Source organism: Emydura macquarii, unplaced genomic scaffold (assembly GCF_026122565.2).
Source record: "Emydura macquarii macquarii isolate MOO-44397 ecotype Brisbane River unplaced genomic scaffold, CSIRO-AGI_Emac_v2 contig_1253, whole genome shotgun sequence".
NCBI classification, from domain to species: Eukaryota; Metazoa; Chordata; order Testudines; family Chelidae; genus Emydura; species Emydura macquarii.
In genome coordinates, this window is record NW_027131390.1 from 36,655,437 (window position 1) to 36,672,928 (window position 17,492).

At 45.4% G+C, this 17,492-nt stretch overlaps 1 protein-coding gene across 4 annotated transcripts in view; it reads right to left on the reverse strand.

Moving 5' to 3' along the window:
* Positions 1 to 17,492, reverse strand: part of ENOX2 (ecto-NOX disulfide-thiol exchanger 2) — a 149,942-nt gene that overhangs the window by 56,549 nt on the left and 75,901 nt on the right. For all 4 annotated transcript variants that reach the window (XM_067548479.1, XM_067548477.1, XM_067548478.1 and 1 more), the window contains 5 exons: positions 16,187 to 16,342; positions 12,351 to 12,557; positions 8,052 to 8,285; positions 3,464 to 3,676; positions 1,216 to 1,322 (listed from right to left, as the gene is read on the reverse strand). In XM_067548479.1, coding sequence (XP_067404580.1) covers positions 1,216 to 1,322; positions 3,464 to 3,676; positions 8,052 to 8,285; positions 12,351 to 12,557; positions 16,187 to 16,342 — 917 coding nt within the window. The remainder of the gene's footprint in view (positions 1 to 1,215; positions 1,323 to 3,463; positions 3,677 to 8,051; positions 8,286 to 12,350; positions 12,558 to 16,186; positions 16,343 to 17,492) is intronic.

Below are 17,492 nucleotides of genomic sequence, written 5' to 3' on the forward strand. Positions count from 1 at the left end.
TTAAGAGCCAAATCCTGGGAGAAAATCACTTCCATAAAAGGAAGTGTTTGATGATCTTAAGCTGTTCTGGAACTAATCTGTGCAGGTGTAGCACTGCTTCGTAACAGGAGCCAGGTAAGAAGAGAATTCTTCTACCTCATATTTTATTGTTTGTAATGTTGTTGTAGCAGTGCTGGTCCTAGGATATGAAAGACAGAAGGTGTGTGAGGAAATATATTTTATTGGATCAGTTTCTGTTGGTGAGAGACAAACTTCTGAGCTACACAAACCTCTTCTTCAGGCATAGGGAAGAGCTCTGTGTAGCTCAAAAGCTTGTCTCTTTCAGAAGCTGGTCCAATAAAAGATATTACCTCACTCGCCTAGTCTCTCTCATCTTTTATTCTCACTTCAGAAGGAACAGCAGTTTTAACCACATCCCAAATTAATTCCACTGTTACATTGTAAATTTAGGCTATGTATTCACTAGCACTTTTGTCGGTCAGGGATGTGAAAAAAACAACCCCGACTGACATAAGTTACACTGACAGAAGCACAGTGTGGACAGCGCTATGTCAGCAGGAGATGCTCTCCTGCTGACACTGCTACCACTGCTCATTGGGGGGTGGTTTAATTATGCCAGTGAGAGCTCGCTCCGTGGGCATAGTGCAGCTACATGAGAGACCTTAGAGCGGTGCAGCTGCAGCGGTACAGTTGTATGGTCTCATGTTGACATAGCCTTAATTACATTCTACAGGCACAGAAGTATAATAATGTCCTTCATCAGACCAACTGGATTTGTCCCAGCTTTAAACTTTACACCTCTAAAGACTGTTAAGGATTTGATAAAGGATACCCCTTTTAAGGATTCCCTCTCAAGTAACTCCGTGCAATTTCCACATCAGTACAGAAATTCCTCCAGCCCTGATACCACAATAGAAATCATGGCCCAATAGTGACTGCTGTACACAGTACCAAGTGGTTTACAGAGCTCAATTTTTCATTCCAGGGCTGTGTTAGCATACGCAGGAACTTTCTCCAATCAGATACCAGTGAAACACGTATTACCTTTGCTGCAGCAGATGATCCGGGTGAGCCCATCTGAAACTATTTCCTTAAGACTGTGTCTGTCCTTGTGAGCACAGTGCTACTAAGTGCTCAGCTAAATGCAAAATCAATGTCCTGTTAAGAAAGAGACTGTACTCTGGAGGGTCTAACACGATAAAAAAAATTACCAACCTCAGCTTGTTTGCACCACACGCTGATGTTCTTACGCTGAGCTTTCGTGAAATGGTCCCAAGCCTTTTGTTTGGAGGCGGAATGGTACACAGCCACTATCTGCTCAACTGTAGTGTGAAATCAGCAGTCAAATCAGGCCAGAATATCATCCAGAGAGTGCGAACGAGAGGAGTAAAGGAGTAAAAGAGCGGAATCAGGCAGGTGGTTTGGCTAATCTTTTGTTATAACACTGTACTGTGCTGAGGCCATGCTCAGGAGAGGGACTCAGTGCCCAGAAAGGAAAGAGGGGACTCCAGAAGGCCAGAGCCAAAATGTCTGTTGAGTTATTAACAACTGAGAAAGCCTTAATCATTCTCAACAGAATAAAAGTGAGACAGGGTTAAATGCATGAAGGATACACTATAGAGGTGGAGCCAACAAGTCAAACAGGGGATTTCTTGGGAACCCAACGGAACAAGGTCTCACGCCCTTTAGAATGGAAGGATTGCATAGCTGGCATTAAGGATATTCTTCTGTCCTGTGGTTTCAGTCCCAAAGCACAGGAGGCAGAACCTGGACATTATAATGTATCACCCACAAACACTGGAAGGGCTCTTCACCACAGGGCAGCAAAACCAGGAGGTTCTCTCCTTTCCCTAGACACTCACCTGTCACACCAGGGCTCCGGAGTCATTCTTTCCAAATATTTTTCCCGCCAATTTTTGGAGCAGTTTTTAAAGGAAGTATGTGATCTCTCTCTGCAAGGGGGTAGAATTCACCTCACAACAAGAAGCACAGCTAGACTTGGCTTTTATATTTGGTCTGCTATAGTGGGCATAATTCTCATGAAATAAAACAGTGTACTCAATGTATAGACTAACCAATGCAGCTGTGATAAGAATACTAATGGGTGTGTTATAATGACTACACAACATTTCCTGCTCTCTCTATTACTACTTACTCTACAGTAAACACTGCCTCTCCTGGATTCAAAGCCCATATCTGCTTGTGCTAAGAATAGAAAAAAACTGAATCAAGAGCAAACAAGATTAAGCACAAGAATAGTAAGAATCAAACTTATTGGGATTAAAAACAGAACTACAGAATGTACCTATTCCATCCCAGGAGACTGAAGGACATTTGATACATTTATCAACAGGATAATTAAAAAAGTATGCAAAACCATACATATAAATGTATAGATTGTTTAAGAGGATAGTACTGTGCATTGATAAACTGTTGCACAACCAGATTCTGGAAATCATACACTAACTGTCTAAAATCAAATATTAAAGAGCTGTTACCTTCCAGGTACTTAGCATTACTTAGCAACTCATCAGTTGTTCTGTACAGCGACATCTCCAGAGAATGAAGAACATATCGAAGGAACAGTAAAGAGACATGTTCTCTTGAACCACTCAGCTACCACTCCTGGAGCTGATCACAGTTAGTGTAAAAACAACGAGAGTTCTGTGGCACTCATTGTTTTTGCTGTATACAGACTAACACAGCTACCCCTCTGGAACAGTTAGTGTAGGTAGTGTAGGTAATAACAATACTTAACTCTTACACAGCATTTTTCATCAATAGATCTTAAAGCACTTTACAAAGGAGGTCAGTTGAGGGCTGTTGAGTGACTTGCTCAAGGTCACCCAGGCCCAGGCCAGTGGTAGAACCAGTAATAGAGGTCAGCTTTCCTAAATCCCAGCCCAGGAACTTCTTAATACTCCCACAATTGGGAAATAGCATCTGATTTTCTAAAGTCAGACTACAGGAAAGGAACACCAAATGCAAAAGGCACTAGTTTAAAATTTGATCCTACATCACCTTGAGAAATTAAATTAATCTCCTATTACTGGTGCTTCTTTCTAAGACACAGGACTTTGAAAACACTCTGTTACTTCCTACCTTTGGTGATTCAATCCTGAACACTGCACCGAGGCACTAGGCTGCTGGGGACTTACCTTGACTGCACAGAAAGGTGCAGAATGTTGGGCATTGCTACAATAGAATAATTAACAGAATATATTTGAGAGAGAACAAATGAGAAGTTCATTGCCCCTGTGTGTAAATGCTTATTCCACAAAATACCAGAAGTAGTTTATGGAGGTAAATGACATATATCCATAAATTAACTGTACTTGTCCAGGCATGGTAATGATTTTTTCTGAGGTCTTGCTGTATTTGCTGCACCCCCTCCAAAAAAACCCAAAAATCTCAGAAACGGTCCCCATACATGAACTATATTCAGTGCAGAAATGCTACTCACACTGAACTAGAATCCCTGAGAGAGCAAGCTTAAACTTCTCCTTAGCTTCCTCCATCTCTTTCTCGTGGGCTGCTTTCTCATTCATCAGTCTGCGAATGTGGCTGTTAGCTGACTGGATCATGGAGTAGAAGTTGTTTGCACTCCTCCTGTTCACTTCCCCACGTTCTATCCAGGTCACCAAAGTCTGCACTGCTTCCAAGAACTTGGAATCATCTGGGCCAAAACAGAACATCTTTAGAACAGGCAAACTCTGCAGAGTCATTTCCAGGGGCACAGCTGTTGAGCAACCACCTTTCCAACAATCAGCATTGAACTATTTGCTTAGTCTAGCTGGATTAGATTCCTCAAAACATAACATTGCAAGCTTTCTGTCAAATACCAAATACAGAGGGGCTGCCAGAACAGCAATTTATGGAAAGCATGCTTTGCAAAGGTTATCTAAGAGATTTCTCTGTATTGATAATAATTCATTAATCTGGCTACCTACTAGGATTTTTAAATATTATCCAAAATAACTATATTTTAAAGGGAAAATGCATATTAGGCCTCAGACTTAACCTGTCTTAAAATTATCCGAATTGTCCTCAGAATTATATATGGTTTTATATCTGCCTCTTTACTGCAGAGAAATCAAGAAAAAACAGTAATTGCCCACAAGGCTAAGCAGAGGAAGGCAAGGCCCCCAGCTAGCTCACAACCATAGTACTGGAGCACAAAGAGCTGGGTTAACTGCAGCTCTACTGAAAATACAATACAAATCCATGGGCTATGCTCTGAAACACCCACAGAGTTTTATTCACTCTTTACTCAGGCAAAATGCCCACTGACTCAAGGACAGTTTGCCTGAATAAATGGAAGCAACAAAATTAGTTTGGCAAGGAATGCCGTTCTCAAGCTATTATAAAACAATAAAAAAATGTTACAGTCAATCAGCTCTGGTGAGCGGCTGGCTTAGGGGACTGGCAAAAGGCTGGCTGAGGCAATGGTGCATCCCTGGCTCAGGGATTAGTGACCCACTGGCCCAGGAGTTGGTGAGTGGTTGGCTCAAGTGCAAGGTGCTGTAGAGTGCCTGGCTCCGGGGACTGTCAAAAGGTTGACTTCGGAGCTGGTGAGTGGCTGGCCCATGGGCACGGCACTGGGGAGTGCCTGGCTCCGGGGACTGGTGAATGATTGGTTCAAGGGAATGCTTGGCCACAAAAGCTGTTTACCTCTGTCATTGGGTCACATCTGCCTCAGGTAATGGTAACTGAGAGGACGTGCCAGGTGAAGGCTACTGTCTAGCCTTCCTGAAAGGGGTTGCTGTTCTCAACCTACATCACCCTTCTAGCTTTTGGAGGGAGAAGGGGTTCCTACCTAGGCAGTGGAGGTTCCACACTGCCCAGCTAGGAAACTACAGCCCAAATTTTCAGAAGTGACTAGTGATGTTGAGTGCCCAACATGAGTCACCTTAAAGGAGCTGATTTTCAGAAAGTTCTGAGCACCCCTCCCCGAGACATTCAGGCCCTTTTAAGCAGTCTCAGGTTGGGCACCCAAATTCACTACATTTTGAAAATTGGGGTTTGTATAACATATGTGCCCTATGTAGTTTTATGCCACACAAAACAGGTAATTTAACTTTGATGTAAATGTGCCTTTTCATAGCAGAAAATTCACTTCTCTGTAGTCACAACTGGCGGGTTAGCCACTCCCACAAGACCACAAAAGTAGCTGTTAATGTCTTGATGCCTTCATTGCTCCTCCCACATTAGCCTGGAAAGTGTCAGAGCCTCAGCTGAGAAATGTCCGTTTTAACCCTTAAATAACTACCAACATGTTCAATTCTATCTAGAGAAAGGTGTCTCAGAAACTTCTAGTCCTTTGTTCTTGATGGCATAGGTGACGACCAAATATCCAATTTCTTGAATGACTTTGTCCATCCAAGATGAACTTGATGGCCCGGCTGACATCCAAATAGTGCCATCTGATCTCTTGAGGATTAGAGGGCTCTGGACAGAATGATATCCTGACTGAGCTGGTGAGAGAGAAAGGATTTTAGGTAGGAATTCTGAGTACTATGTTTTCTGGGGAAGAACTGTAGAAAAGCCTCTTGACAGTCAGTGCATTTAATTAGCTAATCCTTCAAGCAAAAGTGACTGAAATTAAGCAGGCAACTTTGAGAGAGAGGAAATATTATGAGTTAATCAGCGGCTCAAAGGGCTGCTCTGTCAAGCGTTCCATAATCAGGTTGGGCTTTCAGCTCACACAGGAGCTTTAATGGAGAGCAGATATTTGCCACCACTTTAAGAAACCTGGAGATGTAAAGAAGAGAAGCCAGACTGCCTTTGTCAGATGAAATTGTGAGATCTGTGGAATACAACAGGGATTATCGTTCAAAAAAGAACAGTCATATGCACATATTTTGGAACTATCCAAAAAAAGTCAGAAAAGAGAGAATCCTTCTCTTAGCTCTCCAAAGGCCTGGAGTTAATGATTGTGTGTTCTTTGCGGCCTTTATTACTGAGCAAGGCCTCACACTCCACTTTAGGAAGTAAACCTAGTCACAGATGGAATAACTGAAGATCAGTGGTTCTGACCAGCATCTCTTCTCCAAGCTTCTTTCAACCAGTGCCTGGAGAAAACCAACCCAGTCTCTTGCAGTAGCTGAGGTGCCCCTCATGCCCTTAGTGTTGGAAGGGTTGTGGGGCCTCACTAATTGAGTTTAACTGAGATGGTGAAGGAAAAATTGGTTTTGGGGAACACGGAGGTTGGGAGAATAGGGGCAGAAGGGAAGGATTCTTGGGGAAAGGGTCTATTCCTGAGGAACATGAGGGGAGGAGGGAGAGATCTGGGGTAAGGGTCTGTCACTAGGAACACTAGGTTTGAAGGAAGAGATGGGCTGAGTTCCTGGGGCCTCGCTGGCAGGAAGCTCCTGGGAAAGGAGTCCCATCTGCATGCAGCATATGCACAGAGTGTACAAGGCTCAAAGGAACCTGGGAGCTTGCAAAGTGCAGTTAGTACATTCAGAAAATTAAGGCAAGCGTTGAACAAGTTGTACTGAACATGTGCAAATGGCATACTTTGTGCCTTAGAACTTGGCCAAATTCAGATGGCTTTTCCTGGGGAGAACAAAAGCACCTCTGACATCTGTACTATCCCACTGCCAAAGCACAAGTTCCAGCTCCAAACCACGAAGGCAGCAGAGCTCTTCAAAAGACACAACTGAAAAACAATCTTTAACATTGGGAAAACTACCTCACTCTCAGAATTGGCTGAACCAGTTTTGCTCAGTCTTTCCATAAGAATCCAATCTTTGGGCGGACACTAACATGGAAAATTTCAGCACAAATGGCTGCAGTTTGGCAAAGTTATACGCAACTGAAATGGAATGCGTTTGGGAGTGGTAACTGTAGGATTCACTGCTGCTTTGCCAATCAGGTAAGGGGGGAGAATTTGGCAATTGTAAAATGTTTATGCAGCAAAGAAAAATCAGTTCTTCCTGTTAATGCAGAAAATGCAGATTGGAAAACACCAACACAGGCTCCTGCTGGGGACCACCTACAATGGGCGCACACGTGAAGCCCAGGAAGGAAGGTACTACCGTGCTCTTCTAGACTGCACATGTTGATTTTTCAATCCATCTTACTGAGTTTCTGTAAAATAAGGCAATTCCACTTGTTGCCACACTTGATGTTTCCTTAATAATAAACAATGGTCATTTATTGTAATTAATTTCTAATTCGTATCTTGGGTTGACATTAGCAATACTGTCGCTGTGTTTCACCTAAAGGGGAACAGGTATTTCGTGGGGGCCACTCACTGCCAGGGCGCCTCCTTCTGGCTACTCTGGGGATTAGCTCTTTGCAGGTCAGATGCCCCCTTCTGTCAGTTCCTTTCCTCATGGTCTCTCTCTTCCTCTGGGACTCAGGGTGTACCTTTGTGACTCAGTTCTCTGGCCAGTCACTATAGTCCTTCCCTTCCAGGATATCAAAGTTCCTCCATGCAAAATGGCAGTCCTCTCTTCACTGCCCTGACCGGGCCCTGATGGCACCGCTCCTCCAGTGGCTGGTAGAGACAGTGGCAGGCCTGTCATCTACCCCAGGTTCTAGTCTAGGGAACTTATCACTAGCAACGGTGGCCGGCTTGCTCCCAGACCATGTTGCTCTTCCCCCACACTACTTCCTACTTCTCAGCTCTACTTCTGGCTCTTCCCTCCATTCCCAGCCCCAACTCCCCCCTCCCAGGGAGTAACTGCAGGCTACCGAGCACCATAGCCCCCAAACACAGCTCCCTTCTCCCAGGGAGCGACTGCAAACTTCCCCTGCAGCCTTCTTCTGCTGCCAACTTCCTGATTTTATTCCAGCCCCTCTTGCTCCTCCCCAGCTGGACTCCATCTTCAATCAATTCTTCAATCCCTGGTCCTTCCCCAAGTGTAGACTATCACATTAATTATCCTACTTTACCAGCTCTGCCTTGTGAGGGGTAAACTTCCCATTACAAGGCATTAGGTGGTATTATTAGATCAGTCTAGTAAAGGAAGCCACTGAAACCTGGGTGTGCTTCATTTCTTACTATTTGCTCTGGAAAACAACCAGTCTTCTGAAAAACGTACCTTTCAGTTTTTCAGCGACAATGCTACACTCGTGGTCAGAGTAGTGGACAACAGGGGGTGGAGAGGGAGGGCAGAATCTCTCCTCCTCCATTCTTCTGCGATGGCGCTCCTCTCGTGCCAGCATCCTCTGTTTACACTCCCACTCATACAGATCATCCCGAGCCTGAGCAAAATCCACATGGAGGCGTCCAGTATCCTTTTTGTCAGTGCTGGAGCCTAGTCTGATACGATAACCTAATTGTCACAACAAAAAATGCAAAGACAGTTTGTACAATAACTAACCCATATGCTGATTGTGCCTCTAGCTCAGATACTATAGAGACTGCCTGTTGGTTCCACAAAGCTACCCAATCAATCACTCACTCATGCACTCACAGTGGTTACAATATAGGGCAGGATGCACCTGTCAGGGAGAAACAGAGACAGCAGCTAGGGAGTTAAGAGCCATCTTCACACGTTTGGTGCTGTCAACTTCACATCAACGGGCACTGTCTGTTATGCAGAATTCAACATAAACCTCTCTCTCTCTCTGGGTGCTTGTACATTGACATAATCAAAGCAACAAGCATTAGACCAAGTGCACACCCATTTGTGCATGGGAGCATGCATGGAGGAGCATTCAGAAACCACCTGGGGTCCTTTGCACGTTCTTCTATTATTTTTCACAAACAACTAGAGCCTTGCAACCTGACAGGACCTGACTACAAGTGTTGGGTTCGGGTTGGGTCTGAAAACAGCCTGACACTCCCAGCCACAACTCTGGTTGGGTGGTCTCTGATCACCTCCAGCTGCCCATGGGATCAGTGCAGCCATAGCTGTATGCCCTGCTCCTGCTGGCCACCACTCATTGCACTGCATGTGCCACATAGCAAGCGCGCTGATGAGCTGCAGAGCCTCTCACTCCGCAGTGCACACAGCATGCTGAGGCAGCAGCAGCCGGAAGGAGAAGGGCATGCAGTGACTGCACGGGCAGGAGGCAGCTGGAGATGGATCCCAGGCACGAGGTGTGCTGAGCAGGAATCCCCCACCAGGCTGAGCCCTCAGGACAACACGATGATGTTGGTACTGACACAAGTTCAGGGGGAAGTTTCAGGTTTGGGTCAGGTCAGATCTGAAAACAATTCCGCACTCTCCGGTCGGGTTTGGGTCAGCTGTGTTCATACCTCTCAAGTGTCCTGCATCAGGCCCTAATTTTTAAGGGTGTCCTGCATTGCCACTGCAAAGATCCAGCAATAACATTACACCAGATTTTGGGGGGATGGAAGGGGGGTGTTATCTCCCCTACTCACCTTCTCCACACAGGACGCTGCCGTGAGCAATTTACTGTATAGTGGCTGGGATGTGGCCTAACTAACCAATCCCCACACACACTCCTCGCAGGGACGGGATTATACATCCCAACCCCATGGCAGCCAACTGGATCTTTTGGGGAGGGCTGGTGTTTCACGTGTGCTGAGCTGAGCGGCAGCTGGCACGCTCCAAGCACAGAGTGCTGAGCCGCAGTGGAGCTCAGAGGCTGGAGGCAAAGCTGCACCAGCACAGCGCCAGGTGCCTCTGCATTCACCCTTAATGATTCCCGCACACCCTCTGCAGACACTTGTTGCTTGGGCTTTAGTCAAGGGTTTCAAAAGGAAAAAAGATCTCTGCCCCCTCCGGTGCATGAATTTCTGCAGGAGGGGAAAGTGCTAGTGGTGGCTGCAGTTCACCACCACCAAGTTGAGCCTGATGTGGGGAGCAGCCTGTGCTCAGGTCAAATTCGGGTCTGGGTTGGGCTTTAAAAGTAGGCCTGACCAGACCTTTACATCCAGATCCTGCTACAGCTGCCGCTTGGAACCCTATTTGTACACATCCTCAGCGCCTCTCTTGCAGGCTGGGAGATATTACAAACAACAAACACCAATGAACTGTGGAGAAGACAGGAAAGGTGGAGCACATCCCTGGCACTGTAAAGAATCAATCTGTCTGTCTCCTACAAGAATGACCACTATCAATCTCCACTGGTGAGAAAAGGGCAAGCAGGAAGAGGGCTGAGGAGCAAATCTCAACTAACAGAGAAACAAGGCTGTCCTAGAACAAGGCTTCCAGTCAGTGCCCGTCTGAGACAGCACAGAGCCCCAAGCAGCAGCAGTAGCAGGGTCTCAATGAGAGCTGTTCCTTAAGTTACCACGGTTGCCTTGGCTGTTGTTGAATGATCGTGAAGGCTGGCAGATAGAGCACCCTCAACAATGGCATCACAGGGTCACTATAATCCATTTTGACAGTTAATGGATTGATTCAAAGTAATACTCAAAGCTGTTTTAGGAAGTAATTCTGATCGGGGGAAAAAGGAGCCACCTTATTTTTCCGGAATATGGTAAAATGAAGCTCAGCCTGGAGAGTTCACAACTGCTTCATGTGCAGCTGTGCCTCACACAAGGAATGGACAGAGAACAAACATGCAGTTTGTGAGTGCTAGATGCAGATCCCTTGGCCTGTGTGAAGGAGAGCTCTTGCTGGAGACAGTCTCTGAAGCATTTCGAGCATCTTACACAGTAGTCTTTTAAGCCTTGCAGAGCCAGCATTACTTGAAAAACAACTTTGTGCTGGTCTCAGCTGACAAGAGGCTGGTGCCCTGGAGTTGGTGAGGCCTCAGGGCCCTGCACAAAGCCCCAGCACCACCCCTTATCCTTAGGAGAAAGCTTTCTGCACATCTACTTGCCCTATTACCATGTGCACACACTGTTTTGCAGTGAATTGAGGAATGATAAGCAGTTACAGTTTAAACATCTCCCAATAAAACTAGGGAAATGCAAAAATAAATAAGTCTGATGGAGCTGAGCTCCTTCGGCCTACAAGCACTGGAACGTAGCTGAGGTATTTTCTGGCTGGTGCTCCCTTTCATGCCTACGCACGATCAGTTCAGTGCATGCACTCATCACTGCTAGGGGTCACTGCTTTGGAGATGGTTCCGAGCCTGGTGCATTGGACTGTGTGCATCCTAATGATGCAGATTTGCAAATGCAATACATGCAAAGGGACGCTGTGTAATTCCTAATGATAAAGCCTGAGCATGATAATGGGTAATCCTCATCAGATGGAGTCCAGCAGGTAAAGGGGAACTTTCCAGTGACTCTCGACATCAGGAAAGCTACCTTCATGACTAAAAGAAGTGGGTGGATCACAAAAAACAACCAAGGGGGCAAGAGAGTTGGGATGTCTCCAGAGGATCAGTATCATAGGATGATTGGACCTCTGTTACTGGAAAGAGGTTGATGAAACCCAAAGGCCCCATCTAATGGCTCCAATACCTGGGTGATACCTGAAATGTTTGAGTGTTTGTGTTTAAATATTCACACCGCCCTTATTTGTCATTTGGGCAGTCTGGCGAAACAGACGTAGTGCGACATTAATACACAGGACAGGGGGAGGAATTCTATGTCTGTACCTCACCCCATTCTGATACTCTGTAGAGTTTTGTGGGGAACCCCAGGAGGCACCAGACACCAGGAGGCACTTTCAGATATTTAAACTAGGGAAGTAAAGTATCAAACGGTAGTTTAACCGGTAGGTATTAGTCTTACCGTTTATACAAACTGCATTAACCATTTAACCATTCGCTGCACTCGGGGGGGGGAGGGGGAGGAGAGGAGAGACTTGGGGGGAGGGTGAGTGGGGACGTGGTGTTGCAGGGGGGACAGACAGGGGGCTGAGACATGTGCTTGCGCACGTGCAGGGGTGAGCCCTGGCAGCACAGGAGTTTGGTGCCAGCAGCAGTGCCAGCATGAGCAGCTGTGAGCCAGACAGCAGCTGAGATGCACCCAGGTGAAGGGTCGGGGGAGGGTCAGGTGGGCATAGGGGTGTCCCCGGTCCTAAGGCAGGGCCAGGAGCTCAGCAGGGGGTGGATAGGCTCAGGGGATGGGCAGGGCATGGAGGTACTTTACTGCCCCCTCCATGGGGCTGGGGGGCAGCGGGCTCTGGGAGTGAATGGAGGGGCCAGGCCCCATCGAGCTGGTGGGCGCCCTCCCGCAACCCCCCCGCAACCCCCCCAGGGATGTAAAATATCATAGCAGTTAACCATTTAAACAATATAAATGTTAATCATTTAAATGGTTGTTTTGTTAAACAATATTTTACATCCCTAATTTAAACCAACATGAGGATGTCAAACCCCACAGCAGAGAGAACTAACCACTGGGAACACAAAGAAATGCCTCTTCAGATAGCAATAACAAACAGGTCAAATCACTGATAACTACACAGAAACAGCTTTTTCTCCGTCCCAGTTTCCGAAACCAGCAATCGAGGCAAAGGCGTGCCTACCAGAGAGATAGAGCGCCTTGTCCACCATGAATTCCTCAGCAAAGCGAATGTGACAGAAGTTCTTTTTACTCTTCCGAATAGCTATGATCTCTCCACACTGCTCAAAAACCTCCACAATGATCTGCTCAGTCCCGTTTTCTGGTAGTCCTCCTACAAACACCGTCTTGCACCCTGGGGGCCTCTCTCTCGTTGCAGGAGGAGGAAGATCTGCACATGGCAAGAGGTAAAATACTGGAGGTTAGAATGGTCCCTCCACACATGCTCCACTCATCCACCCATCAATCCTCAGAGCCAACCATCACTTTTTTTGAACATGTGGTTAGTCCCAGTACCTCTCACTTTACTGAATATTGGCATCAATGATATTAACCAGGGCCTATCAAGCAGAACTTGTTCACCGTTAGAGCCATGAATGGTTTCCCCAGTGTTAATCAGCACTTCCCTAGTCAATGTGAGGTTTACTCTGGCCTAGGATCTGCTCATGGAGAGAACTGCACTTCAAGGGCACTGATCACACAAAACCAACTGCAATGAACACCTCCCAAAGGGCAACAGGCGATGGCTGTGCCCCAGCCCTGGGCATAGGCCCCAGAGTTGCTACATCAATGTTACTAAAGAGGGAAGACACATTATATGCTTTTAACTTGGTTTTTTTTTAAATCATTTCAAAATCTTGATGTTAGAACAATAGACCAGAAAAGATGACAAACTACAACTATTCTCTCCAGTACCATTCACGTGAATGCAAAGAATCCTACTGAAGCATGAAGACTACAAGAACATCTCGAAAAGGACACGAAACCAGAAATCATTTAGACATCAAATACATTTTCCGCAATAGAATCAATACCTACTGCGCACACTGTTCACAGCAGAAATTCAGCCAAACTACAAAAACCAAACTGGCAGGCAACAGGGAGCCCCAGCACCTGTCCCTGCTGCTTCTTAGCTGGGCAGCTGGGGATACCCCTGGTCTGGAGGTACTTTGTGGGACGGAGTGGTTCAGTATCTCGTGCACACAGTAGGGCAATGCCCCACAGGCAGGGGCATGTCAAAAGCACAGTAGTGCTCCAGAGATCCCCAGCTATAATAGCTTCTTCTCCCACCAACATCTCTGCACCTTCTTCCACATGGCCCATTATGTGGGGAACATCCCATTCCAATCGATTCATACATCCACTACCCCGTCCTCCCTCAAATCTGTCCTGAACACCTGACAGTGCCATGACATCCTTGGTAAACTGCCCAACAGCATGTACACATGACTTTCTGGTTTGCTGTGGTCTTATGAAATGTGCTTGCCTTCCTGACCCTTTGCTTCTGTTAGCATCACTTCCTTCTGCAGCCAATGTTTCTTTTCAGTGCCCACTTTTATTTCATAGGAACTGCCAGACAGGATCAGCCTCGAGGTCCATCTAGACCCAGATAACTTGAGGAGTGCGATGCCTCCTGCTCTGAGGCACATGTAGGTCACTTACAGGGACTATGAGCAGAGGCGCTTCACAAGATGGGTTTTGAAGGAGCCATAGGAGAGGTCTAGAGAATGCCCCCCTGAGATGGTGAAGAAGACAGTTGTCCTTGCAGCAGTTGTAAGAAGGGAGCTTAAGGGCAGAAATGGGGAGAAGGAGTGCAGCTGCAGAGTAAGTGCAGACACTAGCTCATGAGCCTGCTCTCTAGGGGGAGGAGGCCTGACAGGCTGTTTCTGCGGCTGTAAATGTGTAATTGTAATTCTCCTGTTGCTGTCCTGCTACCTATCAGACATGCACTGCCTGTCAATCCTCTTCCCCATCCTCACTGCGATTCAGATGTCAAATGCCTTCCAATGGGAACAGGGCGATGCAGATATTCAGCCTTGTGACCAATATCTGTGTAGCATGTAGCTGAACCCGTGTCTGTGGGAGCTGAATGCCCAACAGCCTGTATTGGCTATTTTCCTCACACAAACATCTACCCAAAATCTCCCTTGCCGCAGATTAAGCCCATTACTTCTTGTCCACCCTCCATGGACATGGAGAAAAACTGGTCACAGTTCTCTTTATAACAACCCTTGGCATATTAGAAGACTATTCATCACATCACCCCTGTCAGGAGACCACGCTGTAAGCAGTCAGATCTAGTGGTTGGAGCAGGAATCAGGCCTAGTGGTCAAAGTCCAAATGCCAGAGCCAAGAATCAAGACAGACTCGGAACCAGAGTCAAAGCTGTAGTCAAGAGTCCAAACACCAGTGCAAAGGATAGAGACTGAGCTGGAGCCAGGCATCAGATCTGATAATTGCTAACAGTTGAGAGACTGCTTCAGCTAGTTCCATAAGTGACCTAGGATGAATTTCATCAGGCCCTGCTGATTTGCATACATCTAACTTATCTAACTATTCTCCCTCTATTTGGGCTTGTGTTTCTTCCTCCTTGTTAATATTAATTGTGTTGAGCATCTGGTCACCATTAACCTTTTTAAGAAAGACTGAAGCAAAATCGGCATTAAACATTTCAGCATTCTTGATGTTCTCAGTTATTAGCTCTCTCCCCACTAAGTAGAGGATATACACTTTCCTTCATCTTTCTCTTGTTCCTCATGTATTTAAAGAACCTCTTCTTGTTGCCTTTTTATGTCCTTTGCTTGGTGAAATTCATTTTGTTCCTTAGCTGTCTGATTTTGCTCCTACATACTTGTGCTATTCTTTTGCACTCCTCCTTAGCAATTCATCCATGTTTCCATTTTTTAAGGTCATTAGAGAGTTCCTGATGGAGCCATATTGGCCTTTTACCTTTCTTTCTATTTCTCCTTCGCATCAAGATAGTTGGCAGTTGTGCCTTTAAAATTACATCCTAGAGAAAACTGTCAAGCTCTCCTGGCCTCCTTTGGCCCTCAGATCAGCAGTTCTCAAACTTCATTGCACTGTGACCCCCTTCTGATCACAAAAATTACTACATGACCCCGGGTGGCGGGGTTGTAGCCTGAGCCCCACTGCCCAGGGCTGAGGCCCGATCTGTAATTCTCTTCTTGTGAGTATTCCAACTTCCCTCCTTTACAATTCCCTCCATTCAGGTTCATTCCTATATTACACCCCATCTGGTTCATTCATTGTGTTCATGATCTTCAGCTATCACGTGGTGTTTCCTGACATCTGTAAGTGGAAGGATGTAGCTCAGTACTCTTGCTGACAATTACAATTCTCCATCTGCTCCATCAGCTTCTCTGTGTATTAGCCTTCCAGTCTTGGGATTTCCTCTGGATCCCTTCTGTGATTCTTGCTGATTTGTACAGACTGTCATCTGCATTTATCTTGCATGTTCTACACCCAGCTTAGTTCCATGCTCCCAGCCCACCCTTCCCAAGTTTGCTACAGAACTGAAACATATACCACCAATCAGCACTCTCTTTTCAGCCTCCCACCAGCAAGCATCTAAGATTGAAGCCTGGTTGTGGCTGCTTTTCTGTACCATTACTCCAGAATCTTTTCATCTTTGTGACCAGCTATGTGTGCAGCAAATCACACCATAGAGTTTAGACCCAGAACGTGCAAAAGGGCAGGGATACACTCTGATTCCTACCAATGACCAAGGTTATTACTAAAAAAGCTCTAATTCCTTCTGGTTGTAAAGAGCCTGTGAAATGATAAACATCCAAAGATAAGGTGTTAGGATCAATCTATGCCATTGCCTTATAACTTACTGTATTGTCAGTGGACTCTTAAAATTAAAGGCTCCCACACCCTTCTAAACAAATCACATTTTTTAGGTTTTCTGGCTCATTTAGAAAGAGGAATGAAAAAGATTCCTTCTTATGCTCCCCAATTTACAGAGGTGATGGGCCAGAACGATTAGCAGAATCTTACTTGGGTTGGGTGGGAAAAGGGTGCAGCTTTTGCAATGAATAATCTCCTTCACTGCTGGCATATCTGGAGGAATGGGTGGGGGAACTATCCCCAAGCCAGGCATCATGGGGTTGATAGGTGGGATTCCAGTCATTATTCCAAGTGCAGGATCAAAGTCTGAAATGGCAGAGAATAAGAAAAAGATTACTATTTATTTCTACTGCAATTGTGCTGTGGGACCACAAACAGGGCTTCATTCTGTTAGGCAGCATACAAACAAACAACACAAAGACAAGTCCGGCTGCAGAGAGTTGACAGTCTAGGATTTAGACCATACATGACAGGCAAGCAAACAGACAAATAGGGAGGAAAGGAAGAACAAGAGAGAAGAAAATGTAAGTATATGTGGTACAGTACACAAGCCACTTGGGGCATTAGTTTAACTAAACAGGGGAGAGACTCTCAATTACAGCTAGTTGGAAAAAGTTGTCTAGGCAGTTTTCTATCAGAAAATGCCATTTCCACAAAACTGAAAAGTTTTATGAAATCCAATTGATTTCAATGAAATTTCTCTCAGAAAAAAATTCAAATTGAAATTTTTTTTCATTTAATCAAATTCCATTTTGGAAAAAACTTGAAATTTCTTGTCAAAACAAAATTTTTGTTTTAAAATCTATTTTATTTTTCATTTTTATATTATCTGCACATTATTTCATGATGTCACTAGTAAAAGTTAGTTTTACATACATCATGTCAAGTCAAATCATAATGATGTCATAGTTCGACCTGATAGTCAAAATAGTCTATTAATTTATTTCATACACACACACGCATGCGCACGCACACACGCGCACTCCTAGAAAAATTATTCCAGGCTATCACAAGGATATTGAAAACAGCAGTTTCTCTAATTACTCCACTGCATGCTTATCTTTACTTCTTGAAAGTGTTAGTGTCCAATTATTTTATTACAACACAAAGACCCTTTAAACAAGAAAATAAGATAAGCACTTCGTGTACTAATTAAAGCAACCATTGTTTAAATTATCCTGAGGTTAGCCAGGATAAATTATAGAGCCAGAATACACCCTGGACAGGCAAGTGGCATTAGGCTGGCTCATAAGCAGGAGCAGAGAGCTGGAGAGCAGTGGTCACAGCTTCCTCAAGGCTGGCCAGTCTATAGCCAAAGACTCTACTTAGGTCCTGGGATCTGTTTGGGGATGTTTCCAACCCACAGCAACAGCCTAATTACAGATACAGTGGGGGAACCCGGTGTCACAGCCTAGTTATTGTTAGGAGAAAGGGGGTGGGTTTAACCAGGAACGAT